This window comes from Anser brachyrhynchus (assembly GCF_964034855.1).
Source record: "Anser brachyrhynchus genome assembly, chromosome: 1".
In the NCBI taxonomy this organism is placed as follows: Eukaryota; Metazoa; Chordata; class Aves; order Anseriformes; family Anatidae; genus Anser; species Anser brachyrhynchus.
Window position 1 is genome coordinate 6,706,026 of NC_137694.1, and position 21,284 is coordinate 6,727,309.

The window sequence follows — 21,284 nt, forward strand, 5'->3', positions numbered from 1 at the left end:
GCTGCGGGCAGCCCGCTGGCGGCGGCGGCGGAGGCCATGGCGGCGGCGGGCCGGGCGGGCAGCGCTGTGTGGGGCTGGCCGTGGCGGGCCGGGCTGCGGCGCTGGTACCGCACGGAGCGCGGCGTGTACGGCTACAGGCCTCGGAAGGCGGCCGGGGAGAGCTCGGCGGAGCCGCGGCGTGCCGGGGAGAGCGGCGGAGCAGGTCCCGGGGGGGAGCCCGCAGCCGTCCCGCGGCACCGGGCTGGGCGGAGGGCGGCGGGCAGGGGGCTCGGGCGGTGCGGGGGGGGGACCGCGGCTGGGGGGGCCGGGGCGGGCTTGGCATGGTTTGTTTCGTTTTGTTTCATTATTTTTTATTTCATTTCGTTTCGTTTCATCATTTTTTATTTCATTTTATTATTTTTTTATTTCATTTTATTCGTTTTTTTATTTTGTTTCATGTTATTATTTCATTTAATTTCACTATTTTTATGCCATTTTGTTTCACTTTATTATTTTAATTTTTATTTTATCTCATTTTACCTCATTTTACCTCATTTTATTTCATTTTTATCCCATTTTATCTCATTTTACCTCATTTTATTTCATTTTTACCTCATTTTTTATTTTTTTTTTCACTTTTTCATCTTTTACTTCATTTCGTTATTTTTCATTTTATTTGATCATTTTTCACTTAATTTTATTTTATTATTTTATTTCCTTTTATTATTTTTCATTTCGTTCCATTCTTCTCGGCCTTGCCGAGCCGACACATCTCTCTGACAGCTTCAGGAGGCCCCGGGCTGTTTTTTCGTGTCCCGAGGCAGAGGTTCAGTTACCTGCCCTGCCGACAGCTGTCTGCGAGCAGCTCGAGTCCTTAGCGCAAAGTTGTTTTCTTCGGTGCCACGTGAAGCGTGCCGATACCTCGCCAAACTCCGTGGGCAGAAAAAACTGTGCTTGGGCTGCACGGGCTGCTGAAATCGCTGTAGTCGAGTAAATGTGCTCCCGGAGGGATTTTCCAGCTCATAAAAGTACCGGTGCCATGTGCCTTAAGTCTTTTATATTTATATATTTTTGGGCTTAAACTAGCTAGCTACAGGTAATTCTCTTCTACAGCACTGACTGTGATGCTTTTAGCTCACTTTTATAGCACAGAAAAATAATTTTGAGCAGAAAGCTGCTGTAGGAGCGTTGTCCCTCCTACGCTAAGCCTCCTCATTAAGGAAGGAAAGCGTTAATATATTTTTATGCCACGTTTTAAAGTTGCATCTAAATGTCTTTCTTGCCGTAAGTGTTGAGGGAGCAACCTGTTTGAGTGCCCCGACTGCAGGAGCGGAGTGGCTGAACCAGTGCCAGCAGCTGAAATACAGACAGCAAAGAAACAACTTTGTGAAATACTCCCATCCTGAAATTGCATGGTTTTGGAAAATGAAAAACTTCACGCCTGAATCCTGTCAGCACTGTGTCTTTATCAGGGAAAACAGACCATGCTAGAAACACATTATAAAAAATTATAATCCAGTATAAACTAATTTATTTGTAGCAGATTCTGCTTGCAATGTATTTTATTGAATATATATTTGAAAAGTATGTTCGCATATTTGAATGTCTAGTATGTCTGGCTCAGCATGGGCACATGCCGTTGGCTAGTGGTTCCTGCAGACACAGACTTTTTAAGTTTCAGGAGCTGAACTATTATTAAGACCCTATCTTCCCGTCCTCCCAGCAAGGAACAGGGTAGCACAAGTGTTACGATTGAGTCAGCTCAGGAAATAAGACTTTGCACGCTGGTACCTTACCTTTCTCGAGTTGGATGTACCCATTGCCATAAAGAGACTTGAAGCAAATTGAAGTAGCTTTGCATATGTGTACAGGAGCATGACTATAAGGGCAGCCACGAGGGAAATGTAAACTTGCTTGAAAATTTGATAAGTAAGCAGATATGGCAGTTTGATAGGAGCTCTTGTGGGGTGATATGGTTAAAAACTTGCTTAGAAAAAATCTTGAAAGCTCAAACCTCGATGGTTATCGATGGACAGAGTGCTCCTGTGGTGGTACTGTAAATGGACTAAATGTGAGCATGTGCTATACCATTCTGCTTTCTTTTTGTGTTTAGTTGACCATGCTCTTGCTCGGTTAATAACCGCGTACTCTGAACACGGCCACAAAGCAGCCAAAATAAACCCACTGTGTGCTGGCCAAGCTGTCATGAACATGGTACCTGAAATCCGCGAGTTGACAGAAGTTCTTCAAGGGCCTCTCATTACTACAGGTAAGTCTGCAGCCTTATCACAGCAAATTTTTCTCCTGGTTGGTTTATTGAGAGGCTGCGTACTTTGCAGACCAGCCAAATACTGAATAGCAGTTCAATCAGTAATGTATTGTTGGACAAAAGGCTGTTAACTTCAACCTACTTAATGTTTGCACAAATCGTTGTGTAATGAATGGCTACCTCCTAGCATCTTCAGTAACCATGAAAATTTTTAATTGTACTTAAAACTACTGAGGTTGTACATTAATTTCTGTAACGTTCTATGATTTAGCGTATTTTTGACACTGTAGTGAAGCTGTCATGGCGCTTGGGTAGAAGTCAAATTTGTCTTTCCTTGGATCTTTGACTCTTACTGTGGCCTTGACAAAATGAAGGTCTCTCTCCATGCTATATTTTCACCACCTACAAAACAGGCACTTATTACTTCTGATGCACATAGGATTGGAATTGATCTCTCTGAGCAACCAAACGAATGCTATACCAGTCACAAAAACAGTTACTCGGTGTCACCCACATTGAACTCATTCAGGACATTTTGAGCACCTTGCAAATAAGCCTGAGACCCTCCTGTTAATAACACTCAAGTGTGCTTTATAAATTTTTTCTTTAATTTTTAATTTAAATGAAGGAAAGGAAATCAGGACATGAATTTGTACTCTCAAAATCTTAATATAATTGCAAGATGTCAGCTTAGTTCTTAGTGTTTCCCCCCATCTCCCCACAAGTGACTGATAACATTTGTTTCTGACCAGGGCTTCTAAACATGGGAAAGGAAGAGGCCTCCCTGGAGGATGTATTGGCTTACCTTGACCATATATACTGCGGGCATATTTCCATAGAAACAAGCCAGCTTCCGACCTCGGAGGAGAGAAAATGGTTTGCTAAAAGGTTTGAAGAGTTAAAACAAGAAGCGTTTACAACTGAAGAGAAAAAGCACTTGTGCAAACTGATGTTGGAATCCCAGGTACCTTGTTAACTATTATTTGATGCTAACAGAGTTGCAGAATCTTTTTTCGATTCCCTGCTGCTCTGGACATTATCTGCTCAGAAAAGAAGAATCACTACCCTAAAAAGGTTTGACAGTATCCAAGAGGAAGAAGAGCAAGATTTTGCCCAAAAAAGTGCAATACGCAAATGCAGGAATCTTTACTGGGGGTCATTGCTGAATTTACTTAGCAGCCATTATTGAAACATAGAGCAATGCCTTTTGATTTGCATTGATTTATTTGGAAATTATTTGGAGGAAAACATTTCCAGCCAGATCCAAACTCCAAATGCTCTTAGAACTTACTAGAATGTATGTTACGTGATTATATATCTCACAAACAATATATATTCCTTGACATCTGGAGACACAAGTAATGACCCTGCAAACCTGTGAGTAATCAGTCTTAAAAAGTGATACTCTCTCGAACTAGTGATCTGGCAGTGTATATTACATGTTACTGGTTGGAACACAAGGTTGGGCACAGCACTATGAAGTTTTGTGCTCTGTGTTTTCCTTTCACCCTCACCCATATCCGTATCTGTTTTGCTAGCTTTAAAGCACAATGTTTGTCAAGAGTTTGGGAGAACAAAACAGTTGGACTGAGGGTTTAGCCCCATAGTTCTGCTAAGTTTGCTGCCTTTCAGCAGAGGAACATGCAACCAATGCATTCTGTAACGAAGATTTATGTACTTGCAAAGTGTGCAGAGACAAATATTTCTATACTGTGCAAAAGTTCAGTTTTCCCCTTCTTTCCCTATGTAATCTAGAGGGATGGAAAGGTGGAAGAGCAGGATCTGTGAAGGTGTCCCTGTTTCCAGTTTTCTGAGTGGAAGGAGTGTTAAAAGTAACATATACCGATGACTAAACAGAAGTATATGGCACATTGCATATTTTTCCTGCCTCTTTGGCAATTAAAAGAATTTGTTAGTGACACTGGAGGGTTAAAAGTGGCATCAGGACCTTGAGGAATCCTATATTTCCTTCAGGATGACTAGAAATGTACTTAAGAGTGTAGAATTTAACTGATGGAAAAAACATTTCTCTGTGTGATTAGTTTTGTGTATGTTCTTCTTTAGAATCAAATGTTGTTTAACTAGAAGGTGTTCAGGAGTTGGCTTGGATCTTTGGCTGTGACTCAGTCTTCCCTTCTCAGTTACAGTCTTCGTTTATTTTCAGTCTTCAGTTGCAAAACACTGCAGACACTTCCATTGCTTCCAAAACTTTGTCACTTAAGAGAGCTGTCTAGGAATCGTGAAGTGGGAGGAGTGAAAGGAAAATACAGTACATATAGATTCCTTTATTTTCCTTCTTTCAAGACTTCTTTTACTTATGTACTAAAGATTGAGTCTAACGTAATCAAAGTGAAATGCTGCTTCTCTAGCACTTGACATCTCAGATAGTAAAAGCTTCTGCTGTAAAATTACTTATTTTACCATTACTTTACCATAAAATTACTTATATTGCCATTCCTTAATTTTCACCTAAACCAGGTAAACTGTTAAGAAGTTGGTAAATTGCTCTCATGTAGTTCTGTATCCACCTCCTTCCGTGTTAGAGCCACTTCGGCCCTCAATCCACCATTTGTTCTACCTAAAAGGAGAAAAGCACATGTACGCATTGTGGCTTCTGGTCTTAGACTGGGGTGGTGGAGAATGAGCTGGGACTTTCAAGGGGTATGCTTAGGTTTGTCCGGGTACAAAAATAAATGATATTTCAATTTTATGAACACAGTACTCCTTAGAATAGCATAATACTGAAGTTCTTCTCTTTTTAACAGGAGTTTGATCGCTTCTTAGCCACGAAGTTTGCCACAGTGAAGCGATACGGTGGTGAAGGAGCAGAGAGTATGATGGGTTTCTTCCATGAGCTGTTCAAGATGTGTGCGTACAGTGGTGTGACAGACATCATCCTCGGAATGCCCCATCGCGGGAGACTTAACCTGCTCACGGGCTTACTTCAGCTTCCACCCGAGGTAGGAGACTTATTGGCAGTTGCTGTGTGCCTGGTTTATTTGCAGTGAATAAATAACCGAAAAATTTGTCTTGTTGTGAATGCTGGGGCAATCAAAGTTACCTTTGTGAGAGGGTTTTCTGCTCCTGTCAGTACCTCTGCCAGATCTCCCTGAGAGACTGGCAAAAGAACTGTATTAAAGTTCTTTTTTGTGCTGGTATCTTAAGCAAACGTGCTGTTTCAGGAGTAGGAAAGCATATGATTCTGGAAATGTTTTTCTTTTATTGCATCCGTGGATTGGAAAGGGGATTTAACCAAGTGTTGTTTTTTTTTTTCCATGCAGCTCATGTTCCGTAAGATGCGTGGTTTGAGTGAGTTTCCAGAGAATTCACCGGCCATTGGGGATGTGCTCTCCCACCTGACGTCTTCTGTGGATCTTGACTTCGGTTCACACAGGCCTGTGCATGTCACCCTGCTCCCTAACCCCTCGCATTTAGAAGCAATCAATCCGGTGGCCGTGGGCAAGACCCGAGGAAGGCAGCAGTCTCTGCTTGACGGAGATTACTCGCCAGAGAGCTCTGCTCAGCCTGGAGACAAAGTTATTTGCCTGCAGGTATTTTGCTCACAACTTGTAACTGACCTTTGTAAGGCTTCCTAGACAAGCATGTGAACAGAAATGGTGTGTATACAAATATCAAACAAAACTGAATTAATGTAGAATATGAAGAACTGGGATCCTCTTTATGAAGAAAGAGGAGAGAAAGGAAGATTTTTGGGTGACATACATGACAATATTGGCCTTAAACAATTCCACTTCTTAGCTTTCCAAAGAGCTGATTCAAATACCTTCCTTGATTTTTAATACCCTGCATTGAGAGCCATGAGTGTCTTTCCTCACAGACCACTTTTCCATTTAAACTACCACTGCTAGCCTTCTTTTAAATTAAATGGGCTTGGAAAAGCGCTATTAACAAAATTTATCAAAAAATATACAGGAAGATTTAGAATTTTGTTGTTTTATCATGGTACTATTGAAGTAAGTCGTTTTGTGCCTACTGGAATTGGTTCTTACTCTCTTTTTTTTCTAGTTTCTTTTCCTGAAGTGTCTGCTCTTGTCTCTGTTCGTTAAGGCAGGAGTAGGTGTAAGTCATGGCTCACCACTATTTAGCAAAGAGAGTAGCAAATCCTATGGTGCCTGGCTGGCTTTTGTTCAGTGGTGAGTGACTTGCTGCTTGCTGCTGCAGCTTTGCTGGAGCTGGGATACTTGCAGTCACCTAGACACTGGGGGGCCAAGTTAAGAAATTGGGGATGTGTTCCAAGTAGATTTCATGTACCAATCATGAAGACAGTCTGAAAGGGGTTGAGAACTGGACCCAACTAGGACTGTCTGTTCTATCTACTCAGTTTGATAGGTCTTGTGTAATGAGTTACTGTTTGTTGATTTTTCTATTCCACCGGTGTTCTCTAACGAGACTTTTCCGTCTTCTTCCCTAACGCAGGTTCATGGTGATGCTGCTTTCTCTGGGCAAGGGATTGTGCCTGAAACGCTGACCCTCTCTAATCTACCACATTTCAGAGTTGGGGGGAGCATCCATCTGATCGTTAATAACCAGCTGGGCTATACCACTCCTCCAGAGCGGGGAAGATCGTCACTCTACTGTAGTGATATTGGTATGTGTAGTTGAATCAGAAAGAAAATTGCCTGTTGTGTGAGGAAGGCTTTTTAACACCAGTGTGTTCCCTTGGCATGCTGTTGCAATGGGCTTTTCATAGCAAGTGCTATCAACCCCAGGGAATTACACTAATCTATGTCCCTTCTGATAATAGAGTATAAATTCAAATTATTATTGATTATTGCCTCCTACTAGCAAAAATTCAAGTGCTAAAAATGTGGCCTCCCCCATCTACTCAAGGGCAAAGACTAATCATCAAGGGAAAATCCTGTCACGCTTTTACAGGATGTTATAAAATAATTTCAAAACTTAGGTGAAGTCTTCGTAATTCATTTCATTTCTGCCATTTTGTTGGCAGCTTTTAAAAATGTATTGTGGTGAAATGTATAATAGATATATTTTCAATATCTTTTAAATATAATGAAAACCATTCCAATGATTTTTTCTGAGCAAGACTTATATTAGTCAGCTACTCCGTCATTTTCCTGGTTTGTTTGTTGTCAGGTGAAGTTGTTGAGCTTTTAATTGAAAGATGAGGCTCATGCCACTTCTGAGCTTAATCTTAGAAAGCCTTTTGCTTTGGACTGATCTTTCTTAGTGATAAACAGATAATGCAATCAGCAAAACCACAGACGTAGTAGTTATTTCCTTTGTGTAAGTCTCTTAGAATTGAAAATATCCCAGTGTATGTATATAAGGTTTAACATCATCTGTTTTTTCTTGTGGCTTCATCAAACTGAACAGGTAGATTTCAATGAATCTGTTAAGGTATACAGCATATATTATTACGACTTTTTCTGTGGGCTGATTTTGTGCAGAGTTTTTTTTTTTTTCCTCCATCCTTAGTTTTTCTTTCTTCTTACCTGGCCATTGAAGGCTGTTTTACCCATTTGGGATTCCGGATTTTGTTAGGGAGGAAATATAATATTGGTCAGAAGCGGTGGATTGACTGAAGCATCTTAATTTACTTGAATTTGGGCAGAGAAAATACAAGAGGAGCATTGCTGAGGATATTCGCATCCAGAATGTCATACAGGAAAGGGTGTTAAGGTGTGTGAATTCTGCGGAGTTCCTTTTAATGAGAGTTTTCTTTGTGCCTGGAGTAGCAATGGTTTGAATGACCAGTAACAAGCAAAAAGATTTTGTCTCACCTGTATGAGTTCATAGTAGTAGTTCATAGCTTAGGATAACAAGGAAATGAAACTGTTCTTGTTTGAAAGATGCAGTCAAATAGTTCTTTTCCATTTCCTGAATACTTCCATTCAGATTAAGAACAATTAAGGATTTTGTGTAGAAAATCTAATGGGAATTTAGTGCTGGTAAAGAAGTTGTGTTCAAACTGCGACAAATACAACAGGTTGAGCCAGTTGCACTTTCTTTCAGGGAAGACTCCTTATCCCAGCTGTCATCACAAAAAGTATCTCTTGTAGGTTTCTTTTTGTTAAGTACGCTACACAAGCTATCAGCTTGTAGGTTTCTGCTGATTATGTCTGTTTCCATTACTTTGGAAAGGGTTGGGTGTGACTGTTGTTACTACGTTTTGCATCCCTGGGTAGGTAAAATCGTTGGATGTGCAGTTATCCACGTAAACGGGGACGATCCTGAAGAAGTTGTCCGTGCCACACGGCTGGCAGTCGAGTACCAGCGCCAGTTCCGCCGGGATGTGATTGTGGACTTGCTGTGCTACAGGCAGTGGGGCCACAATGAACTCGATGAGCCGTTCTTCACCAACCCCAGCATGTACAAAATCATCAGGTAAGGGTACCACCACCTGATGGGGGAACCCCAAACGTGCTTTCTTTTACATCAGCTGTCTTGTTCACTACTGCAATAGTCTTTGTATAATGAAGATCCTTTGCCATACTGACAAGTCTTAAGATAAGTGTAGCTACGCTGTTGGCAGCCCCTGACTAAGGCCCGTGTATGATAATGGCACATGAATAAAGATAGCCACTGGTCTTGGGTCTCAAATATGCGGTTTGATGCCTCTTGGAGAACAATCTTGCATATAGCCCTTGAATTTCAGATTCACGATTGCTGGTAATCGGAAGGCAAAGTTGCCTACCATGTGCCAGAGAGAAGGGTAGATTATGTAGGAGAATGTGGAGGAAGCCTGTGCAAGGTGTGTTGTGTCCTTGCCTGGTCCAGCTGGTTCCGATGGAGCCTCATCTTTACAAGCATTTAAATATGGTCAGATTCCATCTTGATCCCCAAAGAAAAATACTGGCCAATGAATTCTGGTATTCTATGTGGAGCATTTATGGAATCAGGTGCCTTGGTTCTCAGGTAATTGTGAAATTCCACTGTCAGTTTGCCTAAAGACCAATATATAATAGCACGGAGCCAGTCTGAATGAGAGATTTTTTTTTTGGACTTACTTTTACCTGCAGCTGCCAAGTGTAGGCACTTCATTAAAGAAAGGACTGTAAAGTATGAATCCAAGAGAATTGTTATCTTTCTGGAAGTGCCAGGAAATAAAACTTGACCCAAATGAGTATAATACACTAGGTGATAATTTATTTTCGTTTTCCTTGGTACCTGACAGTAGTAGGGTGGTATTTCCCTGTTCTGTAGTGACACTTTTCAGGCTTAATGTCTCTGGGGTTTGATTCCCTCGCCCACAGATCCCGTAAGAGTATCCCAGACACGTATGCAGAACATCTAGTAGCTGCTGGGCTCATGACTGACGTTGAAGTATCTGAGATAAAGACGACCTACTACTCTAAACTGAGCGATCATCTTGCCAACATGACTTTGTATAGTCCACCTCCTACCAACCTGCAGGCTCACTGGAAAGGTTTGGTTGAGCCTTCTGCTAAAATCACCACCTGGGACACAGGTATGCCTGTACCACTTCTGCAGTTTATTGGAATCAAGTCTGTAGAGGTGCCGGAAGAACTCCAGATGCACAGCCATCTCCTGAAGACTTATGCACAGGTCAGTAGAGTGTAAGGATGCTTCTAGTCCCATTGCTTAAAGGTGTGACCTGTTACAGGGAAAAACTCAAAAAAAACCAGCAAGGCTGCCAGTTAGAGAATAGCCCAGTCTTCTCTAGGAAGAACAACTTGTTTTCTTTTTTGAGGCTATGATTATGCCATTTTTCTTCCAGGTTTGAAGAAAATTACGTTCTCCCTCATATCTGACCATATATTTAATTTGTTATTTCAACAATGTTTTGATACAACGAGGAAAAAACATGTAAAAAATACAGTTTGTTGTTCTCACAACGCCTATCATGTAAACTTCATAAGTACTTTGAAAGAGAATGAATCAGGAAAGTGGTAACAGTGTACGCAGTGTGTAAAGCCAGCGATGTGTGTGTGTTTATTTATATATAAACATACGTGTACACATGTGGCCAAGTTTGAAAGTCACTGTGTTTGATGAGTCATAAGATTCTGTGCAATAACTGGATTGGTTTGGGCTTGTGAGTGTTTCACTTTGATGAATGATGACCGTGGGCTGGTGTCTGGTCGACAGCTGTAGAGAAGCCACGAGCTGAATATTTCAGAAGGCTGATGTTCTTGCCTTCCCAGCCCCAGTGGGAAGTCTGGGTGTTATCATTCGTCTGCAGTTCTGCAGATAGAGAATTTTGGGGACTGAAATACTTACACCTGGTGTCTTTCAGTACTACACCAAAAGTCTGTCAAGAGCACGCTCTCTGCTGTGCTAAGACTATTAATATTTCAAGACGACGATCTAATCTCTTAATCCAGAATTTGTTGACTGGTTAGTGAACACATGGGTTATACATGGTTTTGTGGTCTGCAGGGCAGCCTCCTTCAGGATGTGCATGTATTCCAAACCAAACCAACCAAAATTAGCTCGTGGAAAAATAGTGTTTCTCTCTACAGCATTTTTTTCCTAAATTCTAATACTGATCTGTGCCACAACGATGCATAAAGATGGAAAAAGGCAAAATAGTAACCTTTCCTTCTTGTTTACTTTTTTAGTCAAGAGTTCAAAAAATGGAGGAAGGAAAAAAGCTGGACTGGGCAACAGCTGAAACTTTAGCATTTGGTTCCTTGCTGTGTCAAGGTAAGAGGTAACTAGACAGCAAAAATGAAATATTTTTTGCTTTGGTGTCTGTAAAGTATAAGGGTAGGCTTTTTAGATGTTTCTAAGTCCAAAGATTGATATGCTGCGTAAATTGGACAAATTGCATTTGCATGGTAGCAAGAGAACGTAAATTTGAGTCCTGTATGTCACTAATATTTGTAGATTGGCTACTAAATTTCTTCAAAGAATCATTGCTCTCTCCCATCCCCTGGAAAAGCTGGTGCTCAGTGCTGTGCACGTGAGCAACGCACGCGACATCAGTTGGGCCTCCCACACTTCTGTAGTGTTTCATGCTATGATTAATTTCCTTCTTCTCTAGTCTGAATTCATATTTCAGTTTACATGGGGTACAGGATGCACATATTTTGCAGTTTGCTTCAGCAAACTGTTAAGTTACAAACACTTAACCCAAAATAAATTTTGGCTGTGGAGAGGAGAACGGAGACATGTGAGCATCTCTGTGAGATGGAGCTGCTGCTGGTTAAGATTTGATAGTGCTGATGAGGGGAAATCCAGACTTAACAAGACAAGTGATATTTTACAAGTGGGAAGTTTCTGTCCTGCATGTTTTCTTATTGTATCATATATTAATCCAGTGTTTTGCTTATTGCTTGGCAAGGGTTTAACGTCAGACTAAGTGGACAGGACGTCGGCAGAGGAACCTTTAGCCAGCGACACGCGATGTTAGTTTGCCAAGAAACAGATGATACCTTCATTCCTCTGAATCACATGTCCCCAGACCAGAAGGGTTTCCTAGAGGTAGGTTCTGCGGTCGGTCCACAAGACGATCTTCTTCAAGTTGTGCTGAAAGAGTGCGTATTTTAAAACTACTACACTACTACTAAAACTACATTTGTATGTAGCCTGTATTTTCTGGCAAAGCCCGTATATGGAGGCATAAAACCCACCTGATTGTGGGTTAAGAAGAACCTGGCTAAAGGCAGATGAGTGATTTGTGCTTTCCTGTAGCAAGCTGATAGTTGTAGTGCATGGTTAGTTACCCTCTTTAACAAGGGGTTCTGCCTTTCCTTGAGAGATCACCTATTATTTTTCTTCCCTCAGTGCCTTCCTTCAAAAGCAAAAGAGAGGTGACGGTGAATTGCGTTTAGGAGTGCATGTCCTCAGTGTGCCTAGCACTGACGTGCCTGGTTCCAAAGGTTCTTAACCCTGGGTTGTCATCTCTCTCACCTGCCCCTCCCAACAATTTCCTTTCTGCTAGGTGAGTAACAGTCCCTTGTCTGAAGAAGCTGTGCTTGGTTTTGAATATGGAATGAGTATTGAGAGCCCTAAGTTACTGCCAATTTGGGAAGCTCAATTTGGAGACTTCTTTAATGGAGCCCAGATAATATTTGACACTTTCATCTCTGGAGGTGAGTGTACAAGGAGCTAATTAACATATTTACAATAAATCATTTGTAGTCAGTATAGTTTTAGAAAATCCTTTAGCTTTAAAGTAAAAGGGCAATGTGTTGAGAAAAAGAATTTTTCTCAAGAAGTCTTGTGAGCTTGCCTATTTGATCCCAACTTCTCTGCAGATTTTCTCTGAAGACAGTCCGTCTAAAATGAAAGAGACCTCATCCTCGACAGAAGACAGTTATTGTGAAAGCACAGTTGATTATGTTGACGGCCTTTCTTCTCCTCTCCCTCTATTTATTTTAGTGTGTGTATATATATTTAATATCTTCTTATGATGTACCTTTCATTCATGAGGTATCTGTAAAGTTCCTGAAACAATATAGAAGGAAAATAGTGATTATTTAAAAACAAACAGGAAAAAAAATACACAAAACAACACCTGTTAAAACTAACCTCTCAGTTTGACTCTGGCATGTTTTCCGAATGCTCAGATGTTGCAAAAAGACCTTTCAGGGCTGGAACAGGCTGAGGAAATGCTAAGATGGATTTCTAGAGGGAGATTCCTTGAGTGTAAGTGTGCAGAGTATTGGCATCTAGCCTCAGTTAGGCCTCTACGTTCACTCTGTAATCATAGATGGTAATTGCCAGAGGCCCTCTTACCCCACCCATCCTCATGAATTACCTCCTGGATTTGACTGTAATCTCTTAAATAGTGCAGGGGCTTTGACAGAGCCCAGGAGAGCTCACCTCTGGCTGGCATTGCTGCGTTAGGCAGGACTGGCTGACAGGCTGCTGCCTGCTTCACACCTGCACAGGACTAAATGACAAGGCATACAGAATACATGCAATGAATTACAGTTAGGAGTTGTCTTATTGAGGAGAGTTACTGTTGTGGACGCCTGTTAATAAGGAGAATAGTGCTATTAAGAGTTTTTTTCATAATGTAGTGATGTTTCCGAGTAAGTTCTAAAACTTTCACTGCTCGACATGAAGCCTTAAGAGCCCTGAAAGCCCCAAGTTACATGACAATTTCAGAACCTTCAGATCATCTTCTGCGTGCTGTTTCACAGTTGTGAATCTCCTGGCTAAATACAACAGCATGTTTCAGGGTTGTACTTAATGATGTGGAAATCAGCTATACGCTGTCTTCCTAAGTAGTTCGTGCAAAGTAATGACTGTTTGGGGGCTTTGTGTTCTGTTGAAATCATTTTTCTTTCTTTCTCATTGTGTGTTTTAGGTGAGGCCAAATGGCTCCTGCAAAGTGGGATAGTAATTCTTCTTCCCCATGGCTACGACGGTGCAGGCCCTGAGCACTCGTCCTGCCGGATGGAACGTTTCCTGCAGGTACCCCACCCCGCCTCCCTTCTCACACTCACATATTCCCCATCACAGCGCTGGCAAGCAGTGCTCTGGGAGTTCCGGTGCATCAGGAACGTGGTATTTTGCAACTGCTAGTGACTTAAGAAGCTTACCAGGATCTCACCGTAGGATTGGGCTGAGCTGAACGTGGAGGGAGAAAGGGGACTGTGAAGAGGAGGTGCAGGTCTGGAAGTGGTGAGGAAGCAGCTTTGGTTTAAACGCTGCCACAGCAGCTCTGGTGCAAGACTCTGGTTGAACTTTGTAATAAACGCTTGTTGTTCCTGTGAGATCTCTGTCACCTGCCCAACTGTGTGTGTGGTTAACATGAAATTTTGTAATGAGATTTGCACAGTGATTGCAAAGGCCCTGTGTCCTCTGCAGACATCCCTGGTGGGATGTGCTTCAGTACTGCCTGCTGTCTCTTTTCTGATTGCCACTCTTCAGCAATGTCCTGTACCACAGAATGAGTCCAGGAGCAAGACAGAATTGCGGTATTGCAAATAGCAGACCTTTAATGGGCACTTCTTAGAGAAAGCAGTGTGAGGTTGGCATTGTGAATGGGCAGCCGCCCTCCTGTGCAAGCCACTCTCAGTGTTCCCACTGTGAATAGACCGTGCAAGCAGAACACTGGGTGCTATTAAATAGCAGTAAGTAAAATTGTGGCACGTTTTTCCCCCAAAAGTAACCCGTTGTTGTGCCATTGCGACTGTAGTAAGTAAATGAAAGCCTTTTTGACTGAGTAATGGCGTAGGGAGGGGTTTGGGCATCTTTAGTGGTTCTGCCATTCTGTTGAAGTTGTCATGACTGTCCACTGTTAGAAGAACTGGCTTGCCTTGGTTATGATGCAGTTGAAGGAGGCATTCAGATAAAGTCTTACCACGTAAATGGTAAAGCCATTTCTCTGAAGTTGCTCTTCCCTTGCAATCAGCATCTGAATTGGGATATTTTTTCTCCTTCTGTTATACCAGTAACCATGCCTTGTGGCTTAAACTCCTGTATATTTGGCTCACTAACTCCTTGTTGACAAGTTATTGCTCTGTTCCCCATAGATGTGTGACAGCTCAGAAGAAGGAGTTGATGGGGACCAGGTGAACATGTCGATTGTGCATCCCACCACCCCAGCACAGTATTTCCATTTACTCCGGCGGCAAATGGTCCGAAACTTCAGGAAACCCCTCATTGTTGCCTCTCCAAAAGTGCTGCTCAGGCTCCCTGTAAGCCGGAAAACTTCCTTTTTCTTTTTTCCTCCTCTTCTGTGTTCTCTTCCCCTTTCTATTTGCTTTTCCTCTGTGTTCTTGTCTCTCAGTTTTGGGGTGAAATCAATGGGTTTTTGCCTGTTTGGGGCAGGGTAGGTTGAGGATTAAAGCTGAGTGGAGGCGAGCCTGAAGTAAGAGTGATTCTGGGTCCAGTGGTATTCTTCAGAATCTTATCGTTCTGTCTTTCATCTGTGGGAGTGGGATTGGGTGAGGAGAGGGAGTGTATCTTTTGTGCTTACCAAAACCCTGTCTCAGACAGGGCCTGAGAGGAAAGGCACTGAGATTTGGTAACTTCTAACTCTCCCCCATTTAGGCTGCTGTGTCAAGTTTTGAAGAAATGGCTCCAAGGACAACATTCAAACCTGTCATTGGTGACTCCTTGGTAGATCCTAAAAGGTAGCTCTATTTTCTTACAAGAGAAGCTCGGGAAGGAAGTCCTGTCCCTTTCTTCTACCTGATAGCTCAAGTCTGAGGTGATGTGAAAGATGTGACTTTTTTAGCCACTGACAGCCACTGGGAGCAGCTGCTACATGAAGAGATGAAGAATTTTTGTCCTGCTGTCAGGACACTTGAGCTGATGAAGTGAAGTTAGGGCAATAACAAATCTTTGTGCGTGCATTATCTTCCTCCCTTCAGATATGAATTTGGAGAATCCTGTTCACAAAAGGCAATTTATATTTTTCCCTCCTAATGTTCTTATCTGTTCCCTGTCCTAGCAGTGTAATCACAAGGCTGAAAGTATCTTAGCATTTTTGTTTTTTTAAGTGGGACGGTGAGGCGCAAATGGTGAGGTTTCTCTCCTTGCCTTTGTCCGTTAAGCTCAGACAACTAAGACAACAAATTGTCCTCTGGACGTACTTCTCTCCCGCTCTGGTTTATTCTCTACAGAGAGAGCACAGATGACTAGCTTTGACCAAGAGTTTAATTTTTAGATAGTTAAAAGGCTAAGTTATACCTGAAGAAACAGGACATTTGGGCCCTGGCCTGCTGTGCCCACAGGTTAGTTTGTCGGCTGTTGGGTGGGAGTGGGATGGAAGACAAAGAAAAGATGGTCTAGGGTAGCAGTTTAGCTTCGTAAAATTGTCTTTAAAGTTTGGCTGGTTGCTTTTATTAAAGGTGTGAAACTGTTCTGCATAGAGTTTCTGTGAAATACTAAACTTGGAAACACTTTTTGTTTGTTTTTTTGTGTTTTTTTAGTGTCACCCAAGTGGTGCTCTGTTCCGGTAAACATTACTATGCTTTGGTGAAGCAAAGGGAGACGCTAGGAGAGAAACAGCACAACACAGCTATTTTGAGACTTGAAGAACTGTGTCCTTTCCCCCTGGAAGCTCTACAGCAAGAGTTGAACAAATACAGCCGTGCCAAAGGTAAGCAAAATTTTTACTTTTTTCTTTCTGGCCCCTTTGAAATTCTAAGCTGAATCTGTTGCTTGCTTTTTAGGATGAAGAGCTGTAGTGGTGTTTTCCTCTTTGCTCTTCCCCCCATGTATCTGGTGTTTCTGGAGTGGGATAATACGGGTGTTCGCCACGTGTGCTAAAAGAGTTTGTCTCTGCTATTGTTAGCTTCTCTAAAGCACTACTGAAAATCAGAGTGAACCATTTGGGGCATTTTTGCATTGATCTTTTCTATCCAGTCCTTTAAGTATTTTTTGAAAATGATGGTAAAGTAGAAGAGTGTACCCACAGCATGCCCTAATGTTGGACGTACTTCGGGTTTGACTGCAGCAAGCTATGACTTGCAGTGAATTCAGTCTCACAAGACTTCATTTCAAAGACAGTACCAAGACAAAAAAGGCAGAGGTGCTACAACAGAAAAGCATAGTTTTCGTGAGCTACTGAAAAGATAAATATGTGCGCTTGTAATGTACCATTTTCCTTCCTGTAGTCTTCATCTGGAGTCAGGAAGAACCACAGAACATGGGTCCATGGTCCTTTGTGTCACCACGGTTTGAAAAGCAGCTGGGGGTTAAGGTAAGATGTCCCCATGGTGCTCTGGTCTTTAAAATGAACTTGGAAGTTATTCTTGACTGCTAAATTCTGTGATGCTTACATGTAAAACCTAGTGCATGAATCGTAACCTAGTGCCTAAACTGAATGTGTTCTAATTTTAGCCACTTACGCTTTTTGTTGCACCACTTACTCTCAGTGAGCAGGCCTGGAGCTTTCTTTTACCAGGTGTTTAGTCTAAGTAGACAGGGTGATGAAAGATCCCAGGTAGGAAACAACATGCTTAAGGTGCCACAGCGAGCAGGAGGAGAATCTGAAGCTGCTGTTTGCTGTGGCAGATCGAACACTATAATAGTCTTGGAACTGTAGTCGTAGGGAGAGGGAGGATAACTTCCTGCAGCACCTCCAGCTGGAACTGCCAGGTATCTGACAATAGGTATCACTGTGGCATCAGAGAACCTCAAGATGCGGTGCTATGTTTGTGCTTCATTAATCTTTTCCTCCTGACTCTAATTTCAGCTCGCTCTTGTGAGTAGACCTCCTTTACCAGCCCCAGCAGTTGGCATTGGAACCCTCCACCAGCAGCAGCAGGAAGACATTCTTACCAAGACGTTCATCTAAATTTTCAGCGGACAGCCTACTCGTGTAGTCAGTCGTGTTTGTTGCCTTCCTCCTGTGAAGAAGAACAAAAGCCAGATCCTTAGGACTCTTAATTTTCCAAAATGGGAAAAAGAATGGAACAAGTTCTGTATTGATGAAGCCATTTTTTCATATGGGGATGTACCTAAGGATGAAAGCTGATGCCTGTTACTCTAGATAGTTTTTTTTTCTGTTCTTTTGTAGCATTTTCTATGAGAGATCTCTTAAAAGTTTTTTAAAAAAAATGCAGTCCAGGGGGAAGATCAGCAAGGTGGGTATAAAATACCTTGTATCCGATCGCTTATCTGCATTTGTCAGTTCCCTGGGATGGTGTATGTGTGGAAACAGTTTCTCATTTCCGCAGAAGTGTTAGTGCTGTTCGGTTGAATAAATGCTTCCCGGTGCCTGGGAATGAGACATTTCTATAGCAGAGTGTTGTGGATTTTCTCATTTCTTTTCCTATGGACTTGCAATTAAACCTGTGCAATTGTTGGTACTCTTCTAGTGTGCACAGCTTGAAGGGATAAGGGTTGTTAAAGCAGGATTCCTGGGGGGACCAAGCAGGATGGCCCCTGAAGGCTTCGGGCACCGGTTTCTCTCACGAGGAGAAGCAGTGCTTTCACATCGAGCTTGTAGGGTGGGAGGTGTGCTGCAGTGAGGCTCATGCTATATTTTAGAACCCCGTTTTGTAGAAGCCGAGCCAGTTTGGTTACCAGTTTGGTACCCGAGACTACCCTGAAAAGTGATGCTTCCCCCTTTCCTGAAAATTCTTCTTAGTGTCCACTGTCTTATTTTTTGTTGTTGTTTTTGAGGGCTTGCCTCTATTCAGTGTATTCTTCTGTGGTTCCTATTCCTATACAAAATTTTGCTTATGTCCACTGTCTTATTTTTTGTTGTTGTTTTTGAGGGCTTGCCTCTATTCAGTGTATTCTTCTGTGGTTCCTATTCCTATACAAAATTTTGCTTATGCTGTAAGAAAGCTGAAGGTGTGACCAAGAGCAACGAAAAGAGTCCAAAACTGTGGCAAGCAAGACAGAAAAGTGAAATAAAGCAGGCTGTAAAGAGTTTGAGCGACCCTTGCTGAAAGCTGTAATAGTGAGGCCTGTTTCGAATACACCAGAAGCTTGAAGGGTGAGGGGTGGCAGAATTTGGAGGTCGAAGGGGCTTCTCAAAAAAAAAACCAAAAGCTGTAGCAAAAATATCTCATGGCTTATTTTGGTTTTGTTTTTAGTTTGGGCAAACTTCCCGTGTGGAGGCATGTTGTGAGGCTCCTGAGCAACAGCTTTTCTTTGCAGCGAAAAGCTGTGGTATCAAAACAGGTTATAGAAGGAAACAGGTTGAAGAAGAAATCAGTGACATGAATAGCAGCAAATGACAACAGGAGGTTAGTTAACCAGATTTTCTGAACGAGTTCAAACAGATACTGATGTTCAAGCCACATGAAGAAGTTCCCAAAATGCAGACAGCAGACAAAAGCTTTCTCTTTTTAATGCTGTGGCACATTTCAAAATTTTGTGAGAATATTGATTGGTTCCCAAATTTGTGTATTTTAAAAAGTATTATGTTTTATTACCTTTCGATCTATTTGTTACCTTTTTATTTTTTTAATGAAAAACTTCAGGGAACTGAAATAGAGAACCAGACTACGATCAGGTATTAAAATCGTGGTCTCCTATTTGCTGATTTGAAGCCTTCCCTATGAAGGAATAAAATAACCTTTGCTGGGGGTAGACCAATAGTTTAACATTTAAATGACTTACCATCCTGAATGTGCTTTACAAATAATGTCCATAACTTCTAAGGCAGAATTTCACTTTAATTTATGAAATGCTGCAACAGAAAAACTACACATTGAAGCTCTCTGGATCCCTGCCATTCAATGAAGGAAAAAAAACCATAGTCTTTGCATCTAATTCCCACTCTTTTCAGACTCCTTTTGTGTGTGGGCTTGGAAGCTATGCCTGAGTATGGTTGCCTTTTTTCCCCTTTTTCTGAAACAGCTGTTCTTATCCTTGGTAGTAAGTTTCCTAGAAGCATGGCTTTTCTCATGAGCAGCAGTCAACAGCTTGCCATTTTTTGGTATGCTGTTAAGAGTATATGAAATTGTAGCTCAACTTTTATTTAAATACACCATAGCAAAAACAAATGTTTGCATGTAGCACCCTCTTCTTCAGGGGGAAAATGGTCAGGATTTGGTTCCCACTTGAAGAATAGGTAGTTTGGTGGGACTCTTGCTGTAATCTCTCTCTATTCATAGAATCATTTAGGTTGGAAAAGACCTCTAAGATCATCTGGTCCAACCTTTAAACCCTGACATCTGAAGTGTTACAGCACTTGTGCATTGTGGTGTGCGGGATGAAATGTAGAAGTCACAGATGCATGCTCAGGATTGTCAGGTGGAATTGCAAGACTGAAAGAAAAGACATCGAAGGCAAGAGATGTTAGGTTGAGCAGTTCATTAAAGACAGCGGTAACTCAGTTAAAGATGAAAAAACATCAAGAAAATAAATACAATAAATATTTTAGTAAGTGATGTTATTTTAGATTTTAAATAAATACAGTCTGAATTTTGAACACCCCAGAAGTGTTCATTTGGAATGAGCAAAGAAAGCAAATTTGTATTTTTTTATTTTTTTTTTTAAAACTTCAGTCACTGGGAACCCGTTGTTGATGATGCCGTAAGATTCCTTCAGCACACCTGCAGTGGTGTCTCTGTGTTAGTACAGATTGAGGAAACCTCCTGGATCTTTTATCAATCATCAAAACAGGGGCCAGTGACTTACAGGTACAGAGGCTTGCTGTGAGGGAGGAAGCTGGGAGGACCTGTAGTTTGAGGAATGTGTCAGTATGGCTAAAAATCTGAACACAGGTTAACTGCAAGAAACTGCCTGGAGCTCAGCTATTAACCCGGGCATCTACAAGTAAGACACAAGGCCAATTAATGATGGGCACTTATTGGACTATTCAGGAACCTACAGAAAAAAAGTAGTTGTCACAGGGTAACTCAGTAATGTTTGTAAAAATATGACTGTGCAAACTGGGTAAAAAAGCCTTAGTAAATGATTTCAGTTGAGGGTGATTATCGAACAAAATTCCTTAAAGGTACTGTAGCAAGGTCTTGGTTAAGGGGATTTCTTCCTGGGGGATCCAATCTATGGATTCAAGGCTGGGGAAGGAGCCTTCATTCTCCACACAGGACCTGGCCCAAAACAGCAGCCATGCCCTGAGGAAGAACACAAACCCATGTGTAGGGCGAGTTAATTGTGAAGAGCAAATACTGTTTTAAATCACACACAAATCCTACAATAAATTCTAATAATATCATTTTATAGACCATCACCTATTATGACTGAAAGCCCTTTAGAAGGTCTGATACAGGTTTCTGTGATACCTATACCCACTCCAGATATTCTCATATGTTGGGGTCAGTTTACCCACATACCTGTGGTATTATCAAACCGGGACATACCCGTGATTTTATCAAACTGGGATGTGGGTGACTGGGGGCACCAGTCAGACACAGCAGGCACACGCCACTAATCTTTATTTCTTTTCAATAACCCGGCAGCGAGATGCAGCCAGGCTGGGCTGCAAGCAGCAGCCTCTCACTCCAGAAAACAAACCGCTGCATTTACCAGCTGGGCGTTGCTTTGACCCAGGAAATATGCCACCAAGGAAAGCAAAACCCCAAAACTCAGAAGAAACTGGCAAGAATAAACGAGCGCCAGAGCTTCCTCGCCTCAAGGGGCAGGCGGGTAGGGGCAACCGTGAGGCGCCGCCGCCTTAGCCCGGCCGCCGACGGGACCTGAA

The 21,284-nt window shown here is 42.1% G+C and overlaps 1 protein-coding gene across 1 annotated transcript; it reads left to right on the forward strand.

Annotated features, from left to right (window-relative positions):
• On the forward strand, positions 1-17,899 carry DHTKD1 (dehydrogenase E1 and transketolase domain containing 1). The gene is made up of 17 exons (XM_080575267.1): positions 1-202; positions 2,093-2,248; positions 3,001-3,212; positions 5,014-5,208; positions 5,530-5,799; positions 6,686-6,857; positions 8,416-8,614; positions 9,484-9,796; positions 10,813-10,897; positions 11,538-11,677; positions 12,138-12,288; positions 13,512-13,618; positions 14,683-14,847; positions 15,203-15,285; positions 16,087-16,256; positions 16,774-16,859; positions 17,355-17,899. Exons 1-17 carry the CDS (start codon positions 37-39, stop codon positions 17,454-17,456), a joined length of 2,772 nt encoding a protein of 923 aa, XP_080431393.1. The 5' UTR covers positions 1-36; the 3' UTR covers positions 17,457-17,899.
• Positions 17,900-21,284: the final 3,385 nt, after the last annotated feature.

Coding starts and splice junctions, on each gene's coding strand:
- DHTKD1 (XM_080575267.1), top strand. CDS start 37: ATGGCGGCGGCGGGCCGGGCGGGCAGCGCTGTGTGGGGCTGGCCGTGG. Junction 2,249..3,000: donor AGGGCCTCTCATTACTACAG/GTAAGTCTGCAG, acceptor GTTTCTGACCAG/GGCTTCTAAACATGGGAAAG. Junction 13,619..14,682: donor GGATGGAACGTTTCCTGCAG/GTACCCCACCCC, acceptor TGTTCCCCATAG/ATGTGTGACAGCTCAGAAGA.